Source organism: Chiloscyllium punctatum, chromosome 3 (assembly GCF_047496795.1).
Source record: "Chiloscyllium punctatum isolate Juve2018m chromosome 3, sChiPun1.3, whole genome shotgun sequence".
Classification (NCBI taxonomy): Eukaryota; Metazoa; Chordata; class Chondrichthyes; order Orectolobiformes; family Hemiscylliidae; genus Chiloscyllium; species Chiloscyllium punctatum.
Genome location: NC_092741.1, coordinates 125320637 through 125344803, shown reverse-complemented (window position 1 = coordinate 125344803; position 24167 = coordinate 125320637). Strand labels below are relative to the sequence as shown.

The following is a 24167-nucleotide window of genomic DNA, read 5'->3' as shown; positions in this document are numbered from 1 at the left end:
TTAACTCTGCTTTTTTACCCACAGATATTGCCAGATGTGCTGAGTTTCTCCAGCAATTTCTGTTTCTGTTTCAGATCTGCAGCATCTACAGTACCTTGTTCTATTTTAATCTTTTAGGTCAATATCCTTTGAACTGGGAAATGTAATAGATTTTTAAGCAAGTGAACAGAGTGGAAAGAGACTAAAAATTCCAAGGGGAAGGATTGAGGTGTGTAAAACAGGAGAAATTAAATGACACAAGGGTGTGTGATCCAGATACAAATGAAGTGGTAATGACGCAAGTGAAGAAACAAATGTCGAGAAATGTTGTGGCGTGGCAGTGTGTTGATTTCTTGTTATTCAAAAATGAGAGAAAAATAAAGGTAAAATCATTGTGCAAAGGGAGAGGAAACAAATGAGTGCCCAAATTATAATCTTGAGATTGTTATAGTAACTTGTTCTGGAAGTTTGTAAAGTGTGTAATTGAAAGTTTGCTTGAGTTTATGTTAATTTGGAACACTGCAGGAAACTGAGGACAGAGGGGTTGGCATGAGATCAAGATGAAAAATTAAAGCAACAAGAGACCAGAATGGTGGGTTTGTTTTGTGGACTGAACAAAGACTGGTTTTCTACATTTTGAAATATCTGTGTTTGGTCTCCCCCACTAAGAGCAGATTGCATTTTGAGCAATGGATTGAAAGAAGTACGTATAGTGAAAAAGGACTATAAATATTCAACTTCCATTATTTCACTTTAATGCCTGAGACTGTCATGACCCTAAAAGTGGGTTGAATAAGGACAATATAGACCTAAACTGGCTGCTGTGGTCATCTGACTAGCTTGAGCCAGGCATGTGAATCCATTTATAAAGGAGGATTAGTCTGAGTGGACTTAACATCATTGTAAAAGGACATCAAAACTCAGATCCATAGCCCCTAGTTGATTCATTTTATTTCTGGGAGTTACACTTTGAGATAAAAGATTATCTGTGGAGTATTCAGCTTGGGAAAACAATAAGCAAAAATGAAAACATGGATCTTCCTCAATAACATTGACAAGGTTCTGCATGGTGGACTAGTTAGCAAGGTTAAATCACATTGATTTCAGGGAGAGCTAACGATTTGGATACAAAATTGGCTTGAAGATAGGAGACAGAGGGTTGTGGTGGAGGGGTGTTTTTTCAGACTGGAGGCCTGTCTATGCTTGTCTTTATTCAATAGTGTATTGATTATAGGAGTTTGGATGTATATTGCAGTTGTGTAGGGGATTAGTTAGGCCACTTTTGGAATATTGAATTCTGTTCTGATCTCCCTGATATAAGAAAGATGTTGTGAAACTTGAAAGAGTTCATAACATACGGTTGAGGGTGTGAGCTATAGAGAGAGACTAAATATGGCTATTTTCCCTGAAGTATCTGAGGCTGAGGTGTGACCTTATAGAGGTTTATTAAATCATGAAGCATGGATAGGGTGAATAGCCAAGGTCTTTTTCCCAGGCTGGGAGAGTCCAAAACTAGAGGGCATAGTTTTAAGGTGAGAGAGAAAAGGTACAAAAAGGACCTAAAGGGCAACTTTTTCATGTCGAGGGTGGTGGCTATATGGAATGAACTGTGGAGGCTGGTACAACTACAACATTTAAAAGGCACATGGATGGGTATATGAATAGGAAGGATTTAAAGGGATATGGGCGAAATCTCACAAAGGGACTTGATTGATTTAGGATATCTAAGTCTGCATGAATGAATTGGACTGAACAGTCTGTTTCTGTGCTCTGCAACTCTGACTCTATAACTGCTTTGAAGTATGATGAGATTCTTGGTAAAATGGATTTGTGAACAAGGACTGAAAGGCACTCATGCTCAAGCTGAGACACCAGATGATGAAAAAGCAACTTGCAATAATGGCAAGTGAAAACGAGGGGACACTTGCAGCTTTACTATTATGGAGAAAACAAGACAACCGCTAAGCAGTTAAACTCTGCTTTCATTTTCACAACTCAGTCTTTTTTTAAAAAACTATAAGCTGTACTGCCTTTACCTTTCTGCCTGAACCAGATAATCCTCCTTTTTTTTCCTTAAAAGCTCATTCCCTGTGTTTTGTGTGTTTGTTGTGTTTGATTTTGTTTCAGATGAATAAAACTCCACTCATTTTCATGTGAGAAAATTGCTAATTCAACTGTACATTGTGATCTACTTGACTGCATTTTAATTGAAATGTAATAGTTTTTTTGGTCACAATAAAGTAAATTACTCTTTTATCTGGAAGAAATTTTAATCTTTGGATAGATAGGAGAAGGTGTAAAAGGGCAGATGTTGCAAATCCTGCATTGGTAAGGAAAGATACCATGAGGAACAGAAGGGTGTAATTGAGAAGGTCATTAGAGTGTTGTGGAGTCCATTTAAAGTATTGATGGGGAAAGGAAGGATGCGTTTGGTGGCATCATTTGAAAATAGAGGAGAATAGTTCATTAAATGCAGAGACTGGTGAAGTGCAACGTAAGGATCCAATTGTGGTTTTCAAGGGAGAGGAATGAGGGAGGATATAAGTTCATGAAATAGTACAGACACCATCAAGGGCCCTGTCACCACTCTTCAGAGGGAAATCCTCAATTGAAGAAAAAGGAAGACATCTCGGAAGTGCTCGTGTGGATTGTTCCTTCATTCGAACAGATATGAGAGGTCGACAAGCTGGGCAAATAGAATGGAGCCCTTACAGGAAATGGGGAATAAAAAAGTGTAATCTTGGTAGCTGAGAGAGTTGGTGTGGTTATAATGGCCTATTCCAGTAATAGAGAAGTCAAGGAAGTGGAGAGTCAGAGTTTGTCTGTTTGAAGTTGAGAGAAGAGTGGAAACTAGGCATGAGATGAAATTTACCTGTTTAAGGCAATAGCAGAAAACCGTTCGATACCATCATCAATGTGGTTGAAAAAGGCATTAGAAAAGGCTTCAGTGTAGTAGACTAGATCAAGGAATGTTCCATATGTCCTACAAAAAGCCAGGCGTAGCTAGGATTGATAGGAATATGCATAGTAACGCATTTGATTTCTAAGTAATCTCTCAGACATGCCTCTACTCCTAGTTAGAAAATATGTAAAGCACTGAAAGAGGTCACACAGCCTAAAAATATTGACTGCAGTAACTCCCTTCAATGACCTACTGTACATTATTGGTACAGTGAATGGCCTTTGAAATACTCACCCCCTTTTATATGCGACCTTTTCCATCTCTGGCCTTGTTCTGGATGAGTCCATTGACTTCCTAGAACTAACCAAAATCTTTCCCACTAATTTCATTCCTCTACTGCATGCCACTCCAACACTCCTTCATTAAGGCCATGCTGTTAAGAACCCTGTCCACACTGCTGTGGTGTGGCAAATTTACTTGTAACTTCCTTTCTCGTGTGCACATACATTCCATTGATTTTTTTTTAAGAAAATAGATTGGTAAACAGGGCATTATCTACTCATTCTGGTTTAGTTAAAAGATTGGCTGTTTAAAGACAAACAGTCCAGTTTTCATGATGTCCTGCAGCTATATTTCTAAATCACTATTAGCGATAACCTCTAGGTTAGAAGGTTCTGGATTTTAGTTTCACTCCAGGGCTTGGGCACAGTAATCAAGGCTGAGACTCCAGTGTAGCATTCAGACAACACTGCATTATGAGAACAGCTGTCATTCAGATGATATGTTAAACCAAATCCTGGTATGCCCTCTCCAATGGACATAACTTTTTTTTTAAGCGCCTAGTGGACCCGGAAGCTGGTCTCGCGCTAGCTTACCTGGGAAGGGTTTTTTTCTTATAAAAGCGCGCAGGCGAGGAACCCGAGGCACTACAGGGGTAGAGCCTCCCACCCACCCTCCTCCTCTAACCTAATAATAAGACCCGTTGTGGTAAGCAGGTAAGTGCTGCATTTTGCTTGTTTGTTTCTTTAGATCTGGTTTTTAAAGTTTACCTGTTTAGAGGGATGGCAGCGAAGGCAGTGCAATGTTCCTCTTGCAACATGTATGAGGTGAGGGAAGCCATTAGCGTCCCTCCTGGTTACACTTGCAAGAAGTGCACCCATGGGTGGCACGGTGGCACAGTGGTTAGCACTGCTGCCTCACAGCGCCAGAGACCCGGGTTCAATTCCCGCCTCAGGCGATTCTCTGTGTGGAGTTTGCACGTTCTCCCCGTGTCTGCGTGGGTTTCCTCCGGGTGCTCCGGTTTCCTCCCACAGTCCAAAGATGTGCAGGTCAGGTGAATTGGCCATGCTAAATTGCCCGTAGTGTTAGGTAAGGGGTAGATGTAGATGTAGGGGTATGGGTGGGTTACGCTTCGGCGGGTCGGTGTGGACTTGTTGGGCCGAAGGGCCTGTTTCCACACTGTAAGTAATCTAATCTAATCTAATCTCCAGCTCCTCCAGGACCGTGTTAGGGAACTGGAGCTGGAGTTGGATGAACTGCGGATCATTCGGGAGGCAGAGGTGGTCATAGATCAGAGCTTTAGGGAAGTAGTTACTCCGAAAGTTATGGAGAGATGGGTGACAGTGAGGGGGAGTGGGAGGAAGCAGCCAGTGCAGGGACCCCCTGCGGTCATTCCCCTCAAGAACAAGTATACCGTTTTGGATACTTGTGGGGGGGATGACTAACCAGGGGTAAGCAACGAGGTTCAGGCCTCTGGCACGGAGCCTGTCCCCGTTGCTCAGAAGAGAAGGGTGGAGAAAAGTAGAGCAATAGTTATTGGGGACTCAATAGTGAGGTGCACAGATAGGCAGTTTTGCGGGGGTGACAGAGACTCACTATTGGTATGTTGCCTCCCAGGTGCAAGGGTACGTGATGTCTCTGATCGTGTTTTCCGGGTCCTTAAGGGGCAGCCCCAGATCGTGGTCCACGTTGGCACCAACGACATAGGTAGGAAGAGGGGTGAGGATGTTAGGCAGGCTTTCAGGGAGCTAGGTTGGAAGCTCAGAGCTAGAACAAACAGAGTTGTTGTCTCTGGTTTGTTACCCGTGCCACGTGATAGTGTTGAGGAATAGGGAGAGAGAACAGTTAAATGTGTGGCTACAGGGATAGTGCAGGAGGGAGGGATTCCGGTTTCTGGACAACTGGGGTTCTTTCTGGGGAAGGTGGGACCTCTATAAACAGGATGGTCTACACCTGAACCTGAGGGGCACCAGTATCCTTGGGGGGAGGTTTGCTAGTGCTCTTTGGGAGGGTTTAAACTAACTCTGCAGGGGCATGGGAACCTGGAGTGTAGCTTTAGGGTACAGGACTTTGAGTGTAGGGAGTTTAAGAACATGGCATCGATCTCGAAGGAGGGTGCCTGTAAACAGGAAGGTGGCTTGAAGTGTGTATACTTCAATGCCAGAAGTATAAGAAATAAGGTAGGTGAGCTTGCAGCATAGGTTGGTACCTGGGACTTCGATGTTGTGGCCATTACAGAGACGTGGGTAGAACAGGGACAGGAATGGCTGTTGCAGGTTCCAGTGTTTAAATGTTTTAGTAGGGTCAGAGATGGGGGTAAAAGAGGGGGAGGTGTGGCATTGCTTGTCAAGGATAGTATTACAGCAGTAGAAAGGGTGATGGAGGAAGACTTGCCATCTGAGGTAGTGTGGGCGGAGGTTAGAAATAGGAAAGATGAGGTCACCCTGTTAGGAGTTTTCTACAGGCCTCCTAATAGTCTGAGAGAAGTAGTGGAAAGTATTGCGAGGATGATTTAGGAAAAGAGTGAAAATAGCAGGGTGGTTGTTATGGGGGACTTTAACTTCCCAGATATTGACTGGGAAAGCTATAGCTTGAGTTTGTTAGATGGGTCGGTGTTTGTCCAATGTGTGCAGGAGGGTTTCCTGACACAATATGTAGACAGGCCAACAAGAGGTGAGGCTATACTGGATTTGGTTCTAGGTAATGAACCAGGCCAGGTTGTTAGACTTGGAGGTAGGTGAGCACTTCGGGGCAGTGACCACAACTCGGTGACTTTTACTCTAGTGATGGAGAGGGATAAGTGTGCACTGCAGGGCAACAGTTATAGCTGGGGGCAGGGAAATTATGATGCGGTGAGGCATGACTTAGGATGCATGGATTGGAAAAATAGGCTTCAAGGGAAGGACACAAATGATATGTGGAGATTGTTCGAGGAACAGCTAATGGGTGTCCTTGATAAGTATGTACCAGTCAGGCAGGGAGTAAAGGGTCTTGTGAGGGAGCCATGGTTTCATAAGGAATTGGAATCCCTTGTGAAAGGGAAGAGGGCAACCTATGTAAAGATGAGGCGTGAAGGTTCAGTTGGGGCGATTGAGAGTTATAAGGTAGCCAGGAAGGATCTAAAGAGAGAGCTAAGAGCAGCGAGAAGGGGATATGAAAAGTCCTTAGTTGTAGGATTAGGGAAAACCCAAAGGCTTTCTATAGGTATGTCAGGAATAAAAGGATGACTCGGGTAGGTATCGGTCCAGTCAAGGATAGTAGTGGGAAGTTGTGCGTGGAGGCGGAGGAGATTGGTGAGACACTAAATCAATACTTTTCGTCAGTATTCACTCAGGAACAGGACTGTTGCTGATGTGAATATTGAGTCACAAGTGATTAGAATGGATGGCCTTGAGGTACGTAGGGAAGAGGTCTGGGAATACTGGAAAGGATGAAAATAGATAAGTCCCCTGGGCCTGATGGCATTTATCCTAGGATCCTCTGGGAAGCTAGGGAGGAGATAGCGGAGCCATTGGCCTTGATTTTTATGTCGTCGTTGTCTATGGGAATAGTGCCAGAAGACTGGAGGATAGCGAATGTGGTCCCCTTGTTCAAGAAGGGGAGCAGGGATAGCCCGAGTAACTATAGGCCAGTGAGTCTCACTTCTGTTGTGGGCAAAGTCTTAGAGAGAATTGTAAGGGATAGGATTTATGAACATCTGGATAGGAATAATGTGATCAAGGATAGTCAGCATGGTTTTGTGAAGGGCAGGTCGTGCCTCACAAACCTTATTGAATTCTTTGAGAAGGTGACCAAGGAAGTGGACGAGGGTAAAGCAGTAGATGTGGTGTATATGGATTTTAGCAAGGCGTTAGATAAGGTACCCCATGGCAGGCTAATGCAAAAACTACGGAGGTATGGCATTGAGGGTGCATTAGAGGTTTGGATTAGGAATTGGCTGGCTGGAAGGAGACAGAGGGTAGTAGTTGATGGTAAAGGTTCATCTTGGAATGCAGTTACTAGCGGTGTTCCACAAGGATCTGTTTTGGGACCATTGCTGTTTGTCATTTTTATAAATGATCAGGAGGAGGGGCTTGAAGGCTGGGTGAGCAAGATTGCGGATGATACGAAATTCGGTGGAGTTGTGGACAGCGAAGAAGGATGTGGCAGGTTACAGCGGGATATAGATAAGTTGCAGAGCTGGGCAGAAAGGTGGCAAATGGAATTCAATATAGCGAAGTGTGAAGTCATTCACTTTGGTAGGAGTAACAAGAAGATGGATTACTGGGCTAATGGTAGACGACTTGGTAGTGTGGATGAGCAGAGGGATCTTGGTGTCCATGTACACAGATCTTTGAAAGTTGCCACCCAGGTAAATAGTGCTGTGAGGAAAGCATATGGTGTACTGGGCTTTATTGGTAGAGGAATTGAGTTCCGGAGTCCTGAGGTCATGTTGCAGTTGTATAAGACTCTGGTGCGGCCTTATCTGGAGTATTGTGTGTAGTTTTGGTCGCCATACTATAGGAAGGATGTGGAGGCATTGGAACGAGTGCCGAGGAGGTTTACCAGGATGTTGCCTGGCATAGTAGGAAGATCGTATGAGGAAAGGCTGAGGCACTTGGGGCTTTTCTCATTGGAGAAAAGAAGGTTTAGGGGAGATTTGATAGAGGTGTACAAGATGATTAGGGGTTTAGATAGGGTTGACAGTGAGAACCTTTTTCCGCTAATGAAGTCAGCTGTTACTAGGGGACACAGCTTTAAATTAAGGGGTGGTAGGTATAAGACAGATGTTAGGGGTAGAGTTTTTACTCAGTGGATTGTGAGTTCATGGAATGCCCTGCCAGTAGCAGTGGTGGACTCTCCCTCTTTATGGTCATTTAAGCGGGCATTGGACAAGCATATGGAGGTTATTGGGCTAGTGTAGATTAGGTAGGCTTCGGTCGGCGCAACATCGAGGGCTGAAGGGCCTGTACTGTGCTGTATTTTTCTATGTTCTATGTAACTTAGACCCTTGGCACTGTTTCCAGATAGTCTGATTTATCAACATAATCCTGGTAATAATCACTCCTGAACCAACATCATGAAATCTCTAATTGTTATTACATTGTTTTCGAGTTTGCTATATGCACACTGGCTGCCATGTTTCCTGTATAGCAATGATGACCATATCTTCGGAGTGCTTTAAAGCCAATGAAATATTGTTCGACATCAAGTCATGAAAGGAGCTTTATTAATGCAAGCTTTTATTCTGGTTGTATTCTTTCTTATGGTCAATTTACTCAATTTGTACCCCAAGCCCCAAAAACAATCTGCTATATTTCCTTACTTAATGGTGACTTCGAAATGCTTAATTGACTTTTTACTGGTTCGGGATCTCCTATGGTTGTGAAAGATACCTTAAATATGCAAGTTTGTTCTCTTGTAGATCTTCAATCTTGACTAGCAAAAGCTATTTTATTTCTGTTTTCAACTTTTTTTTTGGCATCTGACCTCCTGTGGTCTTTCTTTGCTGCAGCTTCTCATGGTAAAATATTTGCTTGCCACATCTATCAGCATGTGAATGTGATGGCCAATTAAAGAATGAGGTGGAAGTTCCACAAATGTTCCCACCTCAATGATGGGGGTGCTCAACACCAAAGGACAAGGCTGAAGTATTTACGTCCAGTGTCAGCAGGAAGTGTATTTCCTCCACCTCCAAAAAACCCCAGTACCCAGTCTTTAATCAATTTTGGTTCCATCAACATGATATTAGGAAATGGTTCGAGGTTTGGATACTCCAAAGGCTTTGGAACCTAGCAACATTCTGGTAAGAGTACTGAAGACATGTGCTCCAGAATTAAGTACATCTCTAGTCAAGCTGTTTTTTTTAATATATGTATATATATCCATATCCATCAATTCATCATAGAAATGAGGATGTACCCTCATCAGCAAACAATACTTCGTATAATTCCCAATTTCTTGGATATTAAAGCAGTTTGTGTCCATATGCAGCAAGTCCTGGACAGCATCTAGGCTTGAGCTGATAAGTGACGAGTAACATTTGCGCCACACAAGTGGCATGCAATGGCCATCTCCAACAAGAGAAAATCCAACCATTGGCCTTTTGATGTTCAATAGTATTCAATTTTTGAAACCCTGACCATCAACATCCTGGGAGTTACCTTGGACTGTTTAAATACTGTGGTTTTAAGAGAAGGTCAGAGACGAGCAATCCAGCAATGAGTAACTCTCCTCATGTCCATTACCTACAAGGCCCGAGTCAGAAAAATGGAAATTTAAGTTTGGATATCATGGCACTGAGGAGCAGATTTTCAAATCATACTTAAATTACACAGCAAAAACCAAGGACTTGAACTGGTATAGCTCCCTTCATGATATCAGGATGTCCCAAACACTTTGCAACCAATGAAATGTTTCTAAGATGGTGTCACTGTTGTCATGTCCCTACAGTCTGCTTGGCTGTACATTTTTCTATCCTCCTTTTTTAGTTTGGTAATTCATGGATACAAACTCTCTCAACAGCTGTGCATAGCTTCTGCCACAAAGAGCTGTTGTAAGTTGTACATGTGTCTCGTGGAGTTAGTGGAATTTGACATTGAGCTACAAACATAATGTAGAGGCAGTGTTCTATGTACTTTATCAGTTTGATGGGGCCACAATTCAAGTAGTACATGCTGTTTGCTTTATACAATGCCAGGATTTGTAATCCGAAATACTGTGCCCTAATTAATGATTGCTTCGCAACTTTACAAAACTTAAAAGTTGCTCAATATTTTCACCCACCTTGTTGTATTTAATAATATCAAGGAAGTCACAACACTGAATTGTGTAACTGTTAGAAGTGTTTTGATAATGTACAGAACAACTGAGCTTGAACATGTCATTGTCCTTAATTTGGAATTAACTATTTTCTTTTGTCTCCTGTAATGAGCTTAGTTTACAGATACAATTTTAGCAGTCACGAGTGTTCCTTTTATTTATGATTTATTTCAAAGGCATTAAACCAGATATGGAACTGTTACTTGTGTACCAAGTATTACAATAACTGTGGTTATGTTAGGGGTTGAAGTTTGCTTGTCATTGGCTTCCAGGCTTGTTTCTGTTCTCGTTCTTCTTTGCAAATTATATCTGGTTCCTTTTCTCCTCCTTCCTCCTCTTTCCCATATTTTCCCCTTTTCATTCTATTCACTATTCCATGGCCATGAAGGCATCACTCTTAGTGCTGCTGTTAAACTAGTTGCTAGAAGTGTGTGAAAGTGTTGGATTTACACCGCTACTTTTCTTTAGTGAATTATGAGGTTTGCTTGCTGGTCTGGCTTTCGTTAAGGTGTTGGATTGGAATGGTGTTTCCTACATTCTGTGCTACTGCAATAAAATGTGCCACCATCTAACAATTTGCTTGCTTAAGCATCTTGTGCAGATCTATGCTCCTAATACCTCTAGCATAAGAATATATTTACAATGTCCAAAGATTTTATAGACATAATAGTCTGATGAGATGAGCCTTTTGTATTAAAGCTTTGACAGTCATGTGAATGACAATGCACATAATGGGGAAGCAAATCAAAAGTGAAAATGTTGAAAGTGTAACTGTAAAATTCTCAAGTGATTGGCAATCAGAGCATGTCTTCTACCAAATACAGCTGAGATTTTTCATGTTAGCGAGTTTTGAGAAGATTTGTAGCTCGGGTTGAAGCTCGATGTAGGTTTGCTTGCTGACCTACTAGCTCAGTGAGCAAACCTACATCCAGCTTTTCATGTCATTTGAATTTGCAGCAGGCAGATTTCAGAGTGACTGCTGTGGATGTTTCAGAGCAATAAACTTAGAGCATAGTAAATGAAATGTATTCTAATTTATCTTGTGTCTTTGATATCCCATTTGTTGTTGTGAATATAACTATTAACTTTGAGGTTGCACAGATTTCAGCAATGCCCCTTGTGAACTTGTGGTTAGCCCTTGCTAGGTCGTGCTATTTTTTGCTTCCTGTGTAACTGCTATCATTTTTAAGTTGTTCATTTATAGCACATGGTAAATGAAGTAGGCCAACCAGCATTCCCATAGATAGGCACTGAATACCATGCAGACTCAGCCATTCCATACTTCCAAGAGAAGGCAGTCATTTGCTATACGTTTGTAATTTAGCCAACAAAATTATTGGATGTTAAAACTAATTGTATGAAATGTTGGTATTCTAATTTAAATGTTTCTGAACGTTTTTATTAAATACCAGAGACTATGCTTTTTGGTTTCATTGTGAACAGTTTAAACAATAATGAAAACTAAAATGACAAGTAAGTTTAAGATTAATCTGATGCAGATGACTTTTTGTTTTAAAAATCTACTTGCATTTAGATCTAAAATAATATATACCTTAAGCTTCTTCTAAAGCATCAATATGTGGATCTATCTTCTAGGTTCTGAAATTGTTGAAGAAATTGCAAGATTTAAATATCACAGTGGATATTCTGGTGGTAAGATTTTATATCTGTATAATTAATGTCTTGTCAGTTTACGCCATGCATCGTGCTTTCCAAACTTGTTCCCACTGTGACCGTGTTTCAAGGCTTGAAAATTTCTGCAAACGTCAGTGACTGGTGTGGGAGCAGGGCAGAGAAAATCTGGGCGTGGGCATGTTTGGCTGTTGACTCAGCTTCTCGACCCAAATGTCATCTTGCAACCTCATTTCAGGCCCCATTTCTCGAAGCCCTGTTATTCATGTTATTCCGTTGTTTTTACTGTAGATGTGCTTAAGATTCATCTGTGACATTTTGCTATTTGTGTAAATTTGTGATGGGGTGATATTTTTAAATGTAAATTCAAGGAGTCATTTAAACATGCCTGGCAAGTTTTTGCGAAATTGAGTTATTTGTGCAAAACCTTTGCTGAATTCTACACCCCCACTAGCTTACAAGACCCAAGAACACAACTCAAGAAATAGGAACAGGACTGGGTTATTTAGAACCTCAAACCTGTTCTGCCATTTGATAAGTTCATGGCTACTTTGTGGCCTCAACTCCATTTTCCTATCCGTTTGCCATAATCCTCAACTGCCTTTTCACCTCTTGGCACCTTTCATGTAGGAGCTATAGTAGGCCATTGAGTCTGCCCTGTCATTCAAAGAAATCATGGCTGTTCTGATAATTTTAACTCCACTTTCCTGCCTTTATTCCCATAACTCTTGAGTCCCTTAATGATTTAGAAATGTGTGTAGCTCAACCTTGAATATATTTCATGACCCAGCCTCAACAGCCCTATGTAGTAAAGAATTCCACAGATTCACTACTTTCTGAGTGAAGATTGTCCCTCGTCTCTGTCTTAAAAAGGGGGGCCACTTTTATGAGATGATCGCCTCTGATCCTAGACTTTCCCACGAAGGAAACAACTTTTCTATGTTGACCCTATTACATCCTGAAGAATTGTGCATATAAAGTCTCCCCATATTCTCCTAATTTTAAGCAGAGTACCAGCCTGACCTACTTCATTTCTCCTCGCAAGAAAATCCCTCCTTATCTGAAATCAACTTAGTAAACCTTCTCTGGACTGCCTCCAGTGCCAATGCAATGCAGTTGGATAAAGAGCTCAAAGCTGTTCACCGTATTCTCGCAGTGATCCATCTTGTATTGTTTTTTTATCAAGATCTGCCTTTTTTTAAATACTCCACTCCCTTTAAGTAAAGGCCAACATTCCACTTAGCATTCCCCATTACCTGCTGAATTTAAATGCTGGCCTTTTATGATTCATGCACTAAAACCCATAAATCCCATGCTGCTCCAACTTTCTGTGGTCTTTCTCCATTTGTTTTTTTCCTTCCTGCCAAAAGTAGAGTCTCACACCCTGTCAAGTCCTTTCAAAATTTTATACATTTCAATACGATAATCGCCTATTCCTGTCAATTCCAATGGATAGGATGCAAGCTGCTCACGTTTTCCTCATAAGAAAACGCCTTCATCCCTGGAGTATAAACGATTGAAAAGAAAATGATGGAAGAACTATGTGTCTCATAAAGGTCTACAACAAGATTCTTAACTTTGGTAGAAGTGCTAAATACCATAAGACAAAACAAATTGACTTGTTTGTGAAGTTAGCTGTCTTTTTTTTAAAATCAAAAAGCATTCCATTGATTTAACATACAAACTCCCCAATCTGATATGAGCTGTGAACATTTCTTTTAACATTTAAATTGTTATTTTGTGATGATACGGTTTTAAGGGATGTATTTTGTCCTGGTTGTTTTTATGAAGAAACGTTGAGACACAGAGGTGTTAAGCTGTCTGCTGCAAAGCCAATACATGGAAAGTAAACAGCTTGTCATTCCTTGGGGTTTTTTTTAAAAAAAAGTTTGGAACAACATATATGCAGCCTGAATGGGTGGGATCAAGCTCTCACAGAGCCAGGATTTTGTTTTTTCGTTTTAGTTTTAGCCTACAATAGTAGTTGCTGGGGTCTTGAAGATTGATGTGGAAGCTCTTATTTCCTCTTTGTTACAGTCAAAAACTGGGGTTCTGTTCTTGTTGCTAGAATTGCATGTGAGACTATCTATTTTACTGAATTTGTGTTACTAGGATGTTACTATAGTTAATCAGGAATAAATATTATTTTAAGCACTTCAATAGAGTTACAGTTAAGCCAATCACTTTCTTTATTTTGTCTGTATTTTAATTATAGTGTATTATTTCAAGCCTGATAATTTGACCAGTCGAATTACATCCAGAACACAATGCCTCACACTTGCCTTTTTAAAATTAGAAAATGTTAGGCTCTTGACCACTATCTTAATGTGTTTTGAGAGAGTTTTGTCTGGTCTAGAACAATTTTCTTTTTTAACCAAATCAGTCCATCTCTGTCTTAAATATTCTTTAGGACCTAGCCGCTGCAATTCTCTGCAGTAAAGAATTCCACAGATTCTCGCCACCATCTAAGTGAAGACTTAAATGGGTGATCCCTTACTCAGCAATGATGCCGTCTCATCCAAGACATTTCCACAAGGGAAAACAATACTGTATCTATCCTGTCGAGTCCACTAAGAATCCTGTATATTTTAATACATTAAATGTCATGCAGCATGGTAGACTAATTAGTAAAGTTAGATCACATAGAATTCAGGATAAGCTTCCCAATTGGATGCAAAATTGGCTTGACAGTAGGAGACAGAATGGTGGTGGAGGGTTGTTTTTTGGGCTGGAGGCCTGTGACCAGCGGTGTTCCACAGGGATCAGTACTGGGTCCAATTTTGTTTGTCATTTATATGAACAATTGGGTGAGAATATATGAGACCTGGTTAGTAAATTAGTAGATGACACCAAAACTTGAGGTATAGTGCACAGTGAAGACGGTTATCAATTGGGCCAGTGGGCTGAGAAGTTCGGATAGAGTTCAATCTGGATAAATGTGAGGTGTTGCAGTTTAGTAAAACAAGTAAGGACAGTACTCGTACAATTAATGTTAGGGCCTTGGGTAGTTTGGTAGAACAGAGCGACATGGAATTCAGGTACATAATTCTTTGAAATTTGCGTCACAGGTAGACAGGGTGATTTACGAAGGCATTTAGCATGCTTACCTTTATTGTTCAGACCGTTTGAGTACAGGAGTTGGGATGTCATATTGAGGTTGTACAGGGCGTTAGTAAGGTCTCTTCTGGAGTAGTGTGTGTGTTCTTGTCACCCCATTAGAATGAGGGTCATAGAGTTGTACAACAAGGAAACAGACCCTTCAGTTCAACTCATCCATGCTGACCAGATGTCCTAAATGAATCTCATCCCATTTGCCAGCATTTGACTCATATCCCCCTAAACCCTTCTTATTCATATACCCATCCAGATGTCTTTTAATAGTTGTAATTGTACCAGCCGCCTCCTCTTCCTCAAGTAGCTCATTCCAAACAAGCACCACTCTGTGGAAAATGTTGCCCCTTAGGTCTCTTTAACTCTTTCCCCTCTCACTTTAAACCTATGCCCTCTAGTTTTGGACTCCCCCCACCATGACTAATCACCCTATCCATGGCCTACATGATTTTATGAACCTCTATAAGGTCACCCCTCAGGCTCCAATGCTCCAGGGAAAACAGACCCAGCCTATTCAGCCTCTTCCTATAGCACAAACCCTCCAACCTTTTGTAATATCCTTGTAAATCTTTTCTGAACCCTTTCAAGTTTCACAACATCCTTCCTATAGCAGGGAGAACAAAATTGCATGCAGTATTCTAATGGTGACCTAACTATATGGAAGATATTATTAAATTGGAGAAAGTTCAGAAAAGATGTACTAGGATGTTGCTGGAAATGGAGGGCTTGAGTTTTAAAAGTAGGCTGGAATCTTTTTCACTGGAATGTAGGAGGTTGAGGGTGAAGTTGTAGAGGTTTATAAAATCATGAGGGGCTAACATAAGGTGAATAACAATGGTTTTCTCATTAGGGTAGGAACGTTCAAAACTAGGGGGCATGTTTTTAAAATGGGAGAAGAACGTTTTAAAAAGCACATGAGCAACTTTTGTTTTCCACAGAATAATATGGCAATTACTCAATAACATATTTTTGTTTGTGTAATAAGTTATAAAAATCTGTTCACAAAATTATTTAATGTTGAAATTTCATAGTCATTCTGCATGGAAATAGACCCTCCAGTCCAACTAATCCATACTATCTTGTTCCCAAACTGAACTAGTCCCATCTGCCTGCATTTGGCCCATGTCCCTCCAAACCTTTCCTGTTCATAAACTTATCCAAATGTCTTTTAAATATTGCAACTTTACCTGCATCCACCACTTTCTCTGGCAGTTCATTTCTCATATGAACCACTGTGTTTAAAAGATGTTGCCTCTCATGTCCTTTTTAAATCTTTCTCCACTCACTTTAAAAAAATATTTGTTGCTCAAAGTGCAGTCTCTAATTGGATAACTCAAATAATGACAGTGGCAATTTCATTCAGACCACAAGCATGACCCCAATGATCCAATTGCTTGCCAGTCTAAAGCAGTACTTGCTCTCATGTTAACAGTTCCGTTCACGGCCTCCTGCAGCGTTCTTATGAAGCCAGAAGCAAGCTGGAGGATTAGCGCTTCATTTTCAGAGCCTCCAGGACTCCATACTAAATTCAACAACTTCAGAACATAAATTCTGTTGTCCAGTTTGTCCATCTAAACAGTTTTCAAATTTCCTTCTCCCACTAATGTTCCCTTCAATTCCACCTATTCTTCCACACTTTTTTCTGAAGTACAAAACCCCTCACTTTTGCACCTCTCCCATCAGTTCTGAAGGAGAGTCAAAATGGATTCAAATCATTAACTTGCGTTTCTTTCTTCACAGACAGTCACAGATCTGTTTCAATCCCCTACTTACCTCCACACCCCTAACATCCTGCAGATGAATGCTACAAATGTCTCTCCTTAGACTAATTTAATCGAACATGCGTCAGGCACAATTGATAACACTAGTTTAATCAAATGATCTCTGCTCTCAGACAAGGATGGTCACCTTGTCAGAAGGTTGGGAACATGGTTGCTTTTAAGATGGTCAATTACCTTCCCAGGCAGTTTTATCCATTCTTCCTTTGAGCACTGTATTAACATTGAGGCTCAGCTCAAATCTGATATTTGGTAGTGACTCATTGATCTTTCCTAAGTTACAACTGTGAAAATTCTTCAAATAAATTAATCATTTTCCTTTAAACAGGGACATGTCTAGTGGTCATGAAAAATGCAAATCTTCCTTTTTCTCAAATCCTCCTCCTCCGTCTTTCTCAAGGTTCCTTTTTAGAAATTCAGTGATCAGGACTTTTCAAGGTTGTTACTAAACGGGGTATGTTTTTCGATCCATTATTATTACCAGTTTTATAGATGTTTACTTTCACAATCACTTTAAGTAATAAAATTGTAATAAGCAAAAGCTTATTACATTGGGTGACCAGGAATAAATTTACAGTCTTGCACAAATATCAGGATGCAGGGGGAGATACTAAATGAACATTTCAAATCCATATTTACTGTGGAGAAGGGCACAGAAGCTAGGGTGCTTGGGAAAATAATCATGTTTTGACAAGTGTCCATATTACAGAAGAGGAGGTGCTTGAGTTCTTAAAACGCATAAAGTTAGATAAATCCCCAGGACCTGATCAAGTATTTCCCAGAACTTTGTGGGAAGCTAGGGAAGCCTTTTCTGAGATGCCTGTAACATGGATAGCCACAGGTGAGGTGCCAGCAGACTGGAAGTTGGCTAACATGGTGCCACTATTTAAGAAAGGTGAGAAAAAGCCAGGGAACTATGGACCGGTGAGCCTGACGTTGGTGCTGGGCAAGTTATTGGAGGGAATCCTGAGGGACAAGATTTCCATGCATTTGGAAAGGCAGGGATTGATTAGGGAGAGTCAACATTGCTTTGTGCATAGGAAATCATGTCTCAGGAATTTGATTTGAGTTTTCTGAAGAAGTAAATGTAGAGGATTAAGGGAATGGGTCTGGGTGGGTTCCTCTTTGTTGTGGACTTGTAGTGCCAAATGGCCTGTTTCCACACTGTAGGGATTCTATGAAGTAACAAAGAGGATTGATGAGGGAAGAGCGGTGGACATGATCTATATGGACTTCAGTAAGGTTTTTTGACAAGGTTCCTCATGGTAGTTTTGCTAACAGGATTAGATCTTATAGAATACAGGGTGAACTAGCTATTTGGATACAGAACTAGCTTGAAGGGAGAAGACAGAGGGTTGGGTGCTGGAGGATTGTTTTTCAGACTGGGAGCCTGTGACTGGTGGTGTGCCACAAAGATCGTTGCTGGGTCCACTGTTTTTCATCATTTTATACAAATTTTGTGGATGTGAACATGGGAGGTATAGTTAGTAAGTTTGCAGATGACACCCAAGTTGGAGGTGAAGTGGACAGTGAAGAAGGTTACCTCAGAGTACAATGGGATCCTGATCAGTTGGGCCAATGGACTGAGGAGTGGTAGATGAAGTTCAATTTGGATAAATGTGAGGTGCTTTTGGAAAGGCAAATCAGAGCAGAACTTATACACTTAATGGTGAAGTCCTAGGGAATGTGGCTGAACTGAGAGACCTTGGAGTACAGGTTCATAGCTGCATGAAAGTGGAGAAGTTGCAGGTAAATAGAATAGTGAAGAAGGTGTTTGGTATGCTTTTCTTTAATGGACAGAGCATTGCATATAGGAGTTGGGAGGTCCTGTTGCAGCTATACAGGACATTAGTTAGGCCACTTTTGGAATATTGTGTGCAATTCTGGTCTCCCTCCTTTAGGAAGGATGTTGTGAAACTTGAAAGGGTTCAGAAAAGATTTACAAGGATGTTGCCAGATTTAGAGGATTTGAGCTATAGGGACAGGCTGAATAGGCTGGAACTGTTTTCCCAGGAACATCAGAGGCTGAGAGGGTGACCTATTGAGGTTTATAAAATCATGGGCATGAGTAAGGTATATAGAAGAGGTCTTTTCCCTGGGGTGGAGGGGTTCAGAACTAGAGGGCATCGGTTTAGTTTGAGAGGGGGGGGAAAATTTTTTAAAAGGGATTTAAGGGGCAACTTTTTCATGCAGAGGATGGTGTGTGTATGAAATGAGCTACCACAGGAAGTGGAGGCTGGTACAACTATAATTTAAAAGGCATCTGGATGGGTATATGAACAGAAAGGGTTAGAGGGATATGGGCTAAGTGCTGGCAAATGGAACTAGATTAGGTTGGGATATCTGGTTGGCGTGGACATGTTGGACAGAAGGGTCTGTTCTGTGACATCCCCATGACTTTACTGTATTATAGAATAATTTCTAAAAGAAATCTATCCCATTTGAGTTTTACCTGGTTTCATCACCTCCTCAATTGTGTACTTGTCTTTTTATTCCATGATGACTTATCTGTATGTGCATCAGTGCAATCCAGCAAGATAATTTGACTGTAATTAGAATATTGCAAGTGTTCAAGTGTGACCAATTTAAAATTGTGAACATGTTTGATTAAAAAGCATTTTCATTTAATAATGGAGCAAAATGTCAACTACTCAGAATACAGTAGCACTATGAAATTTGTTTGCACTTAACTTTCTGCATGAAAAGTATTTGGAAGTTTGTATAATGAGCAGAGTTTAGTTTTATCTTAAGAGATGATGTAATGAACTTGAGCTTATTTTACTGTAACTAAATGCAGACTTTAGCTAATGCATTGCTTCTTTACCAGAAATCTATAGTTCAGGTCTGACCCTGTTGTCTATAGCAGAGCTCCATTTTAATTGGCTCTTGGGGAAACTTGATCCCCAAGCAACTAAAATTGTTCCTCTTTCATTCAGCTTTATCTTTTTGTGGATAAATAGAACCTTGTATAACAACAATGTTCTGATCTTTGTGCTGCTACTAATCATGTTTCAGCAAGGTGAGTTCATCCTTTAATAACTTACCTTGTGAATAGACGGAGTGTACACTGAGCAGGAGCAGACACGTGACTGCTGAATCAGTGATGTAATATACTTGGGCGGTTGCTTTACCCAAAACACTACATAGGTAGTGTGTCCCACCCATCGTCCTCCTCAAAATAAAAAAAAAATTCTGCGCACCAATTTGGTAAGCTTACTGCTTTTTTGTTTTCAATAGTCTGTTTGGGAGTTCAGAACAGTGGGAGTGGATATTAGGGCAGTAGCATGCTCCTCCTATAGAATATGGGAGGTAAGGGTCACCACTAGTGCCCCACTAACTTCTTCTGTGGGATGTGCACCCGACTCCAGTTCCTCCAAAATCGCGTTAGGGAATTGGAGCTGATTGAACTTCAGATTATTCAGAAGGCTGATGGAGTAATTAAGAAGAGTTACAGAAAGGTAGTCACACCTCAGGTAGATAGGTTACATCAGGGGACAGTAAGGGAACAGACATACAGTGCAGGGATCCTATGTGGCCATCCCTCTCAATAACAAATATACTGTTTTGGATACTGTTGGGGAATGAAATGACCTGCTAGGGGAAAGCCATTGTTGGCCAGGTCTCTTGGCACTGAGCCTGGCTCTGTGGCTCGGAAGGGAAGGGAGGAGAATAGAAAAGCACTAGTGATAGGAGATTCAATAGTTAGAGGAACGGACAGGAGATTCTATGGTCACGAACAGGACTCCTGGAAGGTATGTTGCCTGCCAGGGTCCAGGATGTCGCTGATCAAGTCTGAGATTCTGAAGGGTGAGGGTGAGCAGCCAGAAGTTGTGGTGCACATTGGCACCAATGACATATCCACGAAAAGGGATGAGTATCTAAAAAGTGATTTCAGGGAGTTTGGTTGGAAGCTAAAAAGCAGGACAAGCAGAGTCGTAATCGCAGGATTACTGTGGTGCCACTGGCTAGTGAAGTGAGGAACAGGGGGCTAAACATGTAGCTACAGGACTGGTGCAGAAGGGAAGGCTTCAGATATGTAGGTCATTAGGGCACCTTCTGGGGAAGATGGGACCTGTAAGTGAAGGATGGATTGCACTTAAACTGGAGGGGCACCAATGTCTTGGGTGGGAGATTTGCTAGAGCACTTGGGGAGAGATTAAACTACTTTGGCAGGGGGATGGGAACCAGAGCTACAGGTCAGAGGAGAGGGTTGTTTTCCAACAGGCAAAAATAGAACGCAGAGAGTCTTTCAGGAATGATACACTTTTAACACATCCTTTTGCCCTATCAACTGTGTATCAGTTTCAATGCAAGGAGTGTCGGGAATAAGAGTGATGAACTTAGGCCATGGATCAGTGCTTGGAACTATGATGTTGTGGCCATAACGGAGACCTGGATTTCACAGGGGCAGGAATGGTTGCTGGATGTCCCAAGATTTAGATCTTTTAAAAAGAATGGGGGGGGTGTGGGGGTAAAAGTGGAGGGGGAGTAGCATTGCTAATTAGAGGGTACATCACAGCTGCAGAAGAGAAGGTTGTTGAGGAGGGTTTGTCTACTGGGTCACTATAGGTGAAAGTCTGTAACAACAGGGAAGGAATGGTGACTTTATTGGGTGGTTTCTCCTCCTCTTTCTTTCCCCCCCCCCCCCCCCCCCCCCCCCCGCCATTAGCAGCAGAGATTTGGAAGAACCAGTTGGACTGCAGATCTTGGAAAGGTGCAGATGTACCAGAGCTGTTGTTATGGGTGACTTCAACTTGCCCAAAATTGATTGGAATCTCCTTCGTGCAAATGGTCTTGATGGAGCCAATATTTGTCAGGTGTGTCCAAGAGGAATTTCTGGTTCAATACGTAGATGGGCTGACTTGGCAGGGGGGAAGGTCATATTGAATTTGGTGCTAGGTAACAAGCCACGCAAGGTGTCGGATCTCTCGCTGGGAGAGCATTTCAATGACAGTGACCGCAACTGCCTCACCTTCTCCATAGCCATGGAGAGGAATAGGAGCAGACAATATGAGAAGGTATTTAATTGGGGATGGGGAAATTATACTTCAATTAGACAGAAGCTGTGGAGGATAAATTGGCAACAATTGTTCTATGGGAAAGGCACAACAGAAATGTGGAGACTGTTTAAGGAGCGCATGTTGCGATAACTTTGTCCCACTGAGACAGGCAAGGTAAAGGAGCCTTGGATGACGAGCAGAGGCGCTCCTCATCAAAAGGAAGAAGAAAGCTTGCTTAAAGTTGAGGAAGCTAGGATCTGGCACAGTTTTGGAGGATTACAGGGTGGCTAGGAACGAACTCAAAAATGGATTGATGAGAGCTAGGAGGGGGCATTAAAAAGCCTTGGCCAGAAGGATAGGGAAAACTTGAAGGTGTTTTACATTTAGGTGAGGAATCATCAGAGAGGGGGTGGGATCGATCAGGGATAGTGAAGGGACCTTGTGCCTGGAGTCTGAAGAGGTGGGGAGACCTTAACTGAGTTTTCTGCTTCAGTGTTCACGAATGAGCAGGACTTGGTTGATAGTGAGAACACCATGGAGCATGTTAATAAGCTTGAACAAATTGATATGATGGAAATGGATGAACTGGAAATTCTGGGAAGCATCAAATTAGATAAGTCCCCAAGGCCAGACCAGATATATGCAAGGTTACTGTGGGAAGCAAGGAATGAGATTGCTGCGCCTATCGCGATGATCTTTCCATCCTCACTTTGCACAGGGGAAATACCAGCTGATTGGAGGGAGGTGAATGTTGTTCCTCTGCCCAAAAAAGGAATAGGGAAATCCCTGGAAATTACAGACCATGACGTGGAGTAGCCAGTCTGGGGTGGATAAAGTTTAAAAATCACACAGCACTAGGTTATAGTCCAATAGGTTTACTTGGAAGCACTAGTTTGTGAAGCCCTGCAACTTCAAGTAGTTGTGAAGCAGGACTATAAGACATCGAATTTATAGCAAAAGATTACAATGTCATGCAACTGAAATGATATATTGAACAAAGCTAGATTGCTGGTCAAGTCTTTTCATCTTTTAGAATGGGTTGCAGGTTTTGGTTCATTTAATGTGTAAATCCCAGAACTTCTGGTTGATCCATGCAATAATTTGTAAATTCCACTTTGGAAATAGAACCAGTCTGACTCCAGATTGGTATATAGGCAGACTGTAACCTCTCACCTTTACTGCATTGTCTGAGCTGAGATATACCTTTTTTTTTAATAATACCTTGAGTTATCTTGAGAATGTGACTTAAAAGAAGTTTTGGGATTTACATATTAATGAACCGAAACCTGCAACCCATTCTGAAAGATGAAGACTCCTCAAAAATTGAGGGTTGTTTAATATATCATTACAGTTGCGTGATACTGTAATCTTTTGCCATAAATTCTGTGTCTTATGCTCCTGCTTCACAACTACTTGACGAAGGAGCAGTGCTTTGAAAGCTAGTGCTTCCAAACAAGCATGTTGAATTACAGACCAGTCAGTCTTAAGTTTGTGGTAAGCAAGGTACTGGAAAGGATTCTGAAAGATCGGAATTATGACTATTTGGAAAAACATAGTTGGCATGGTTTTGTGAGGGCCAGATCATGCCTCACAAGCCTTTATTGAGTTATTTGAGGACGTGACGAGACAAGTTGACAAAAGAATTTCAGTGAGGTTTTTGATAAGGTTCCCCATGGTATGCTCATTCAGAAAGTGACGAGGTAGGGGATACAAAGAAATTTGGCTGTCTGGATATAGAATTGACTGGTCAAAAGAATACAGCGAGAGGTAGTGAAGAGAAAGTATTCCACCTGGAGGTGGGTGACCAATGGTGTCCCACAGAGATCTGATCTTGGGCCTCTGCTCTTCATAGTTTTTATAAGTGACTTGAATGAAGAAGTTAGTAAGTTGGCCGATGACACAAAGGTCAGTGGTGCTGTAAATAGTGTTGAGGGCTGTTGCAGGCTAACAACATGACATTGACAGGATGCAGAGCTGGGCTGAGAAGTGTCAGATGGAGTTCAACCTGGAAAAGTGTGAAGTGATTCATTTTGGAAGGTCAAATTTGAATGCTGAAGACTGAGTTAAAGACAGGATTCTTGGCAGTGTAACAGGACAGCGGGACATTGGGATCCATGTACAGAGATCCCTAAAAGTTGCCACCCAAGTTGATAGGGTTGTTCAGAAGGCATGTGATGTTTTGGTTTTCATTAACAGGGGGATTGAGTTTGAGGTGGGAGGTGTTGCTGGTTATACCACACTTGGAATATTGTGTCCAGTTCTAGTTGCCTCATTTATAGGAAAGATGTAGATGCTTGAAAGAGGGTGCAAAAGAGATTTACCAGGCTGCTGCCTAGATTGAAGGGCTTCTCTTATGAAGAGAGGTTGAGTGAGCTTGGACTTTTCACACTGGAGAGAAGAAGGAAGAGAGGTGACTTGATAGAGGTGTACAAGGTAATGAAAGACATAAATAGAGTAGATAGCCAGACATTTTCCCCCAGGGCAGAAATGGCTATCATGAGGGGTCATAATTTTAAGGTGATTGGAGGAAGATGTAGGGGAGATGTCAGAGGTAGGTTCTTTACGCAGAGAGTGGTAGGTGCATGGAATGCACTGCCAGCGGTGATAGAGTCAGAGAATTAAGGACATTTACGCAACTACTGGACAAACACGTAGGCGACAGTAAATTGAGGGTGTGTAGGTTAG

The 24167-nt window shown here is 41.6% G+C and overlaps 1 protein-coding gene across 1 annotated transcript in view; it reads left to right on the top strand.

The window, feature by feature from the left end:
* Window positions 1-24167, top strand: part of eloal (elongin A, like) — a 118487-nt gene that overhangs the window by 1596 nt on the left and 92724 nt on the right. Inside the window, exon 2 of the mRNA XM_072560284.1 lies at window positions 11558-11614. Within this exon, the coding sequence (XP_072416385.1) occupies window positions 11558-11614 (57 nt within the window). The remainder of the gene's footprint in view (window positions 1-11557; window positions 11615-24167) is intronic.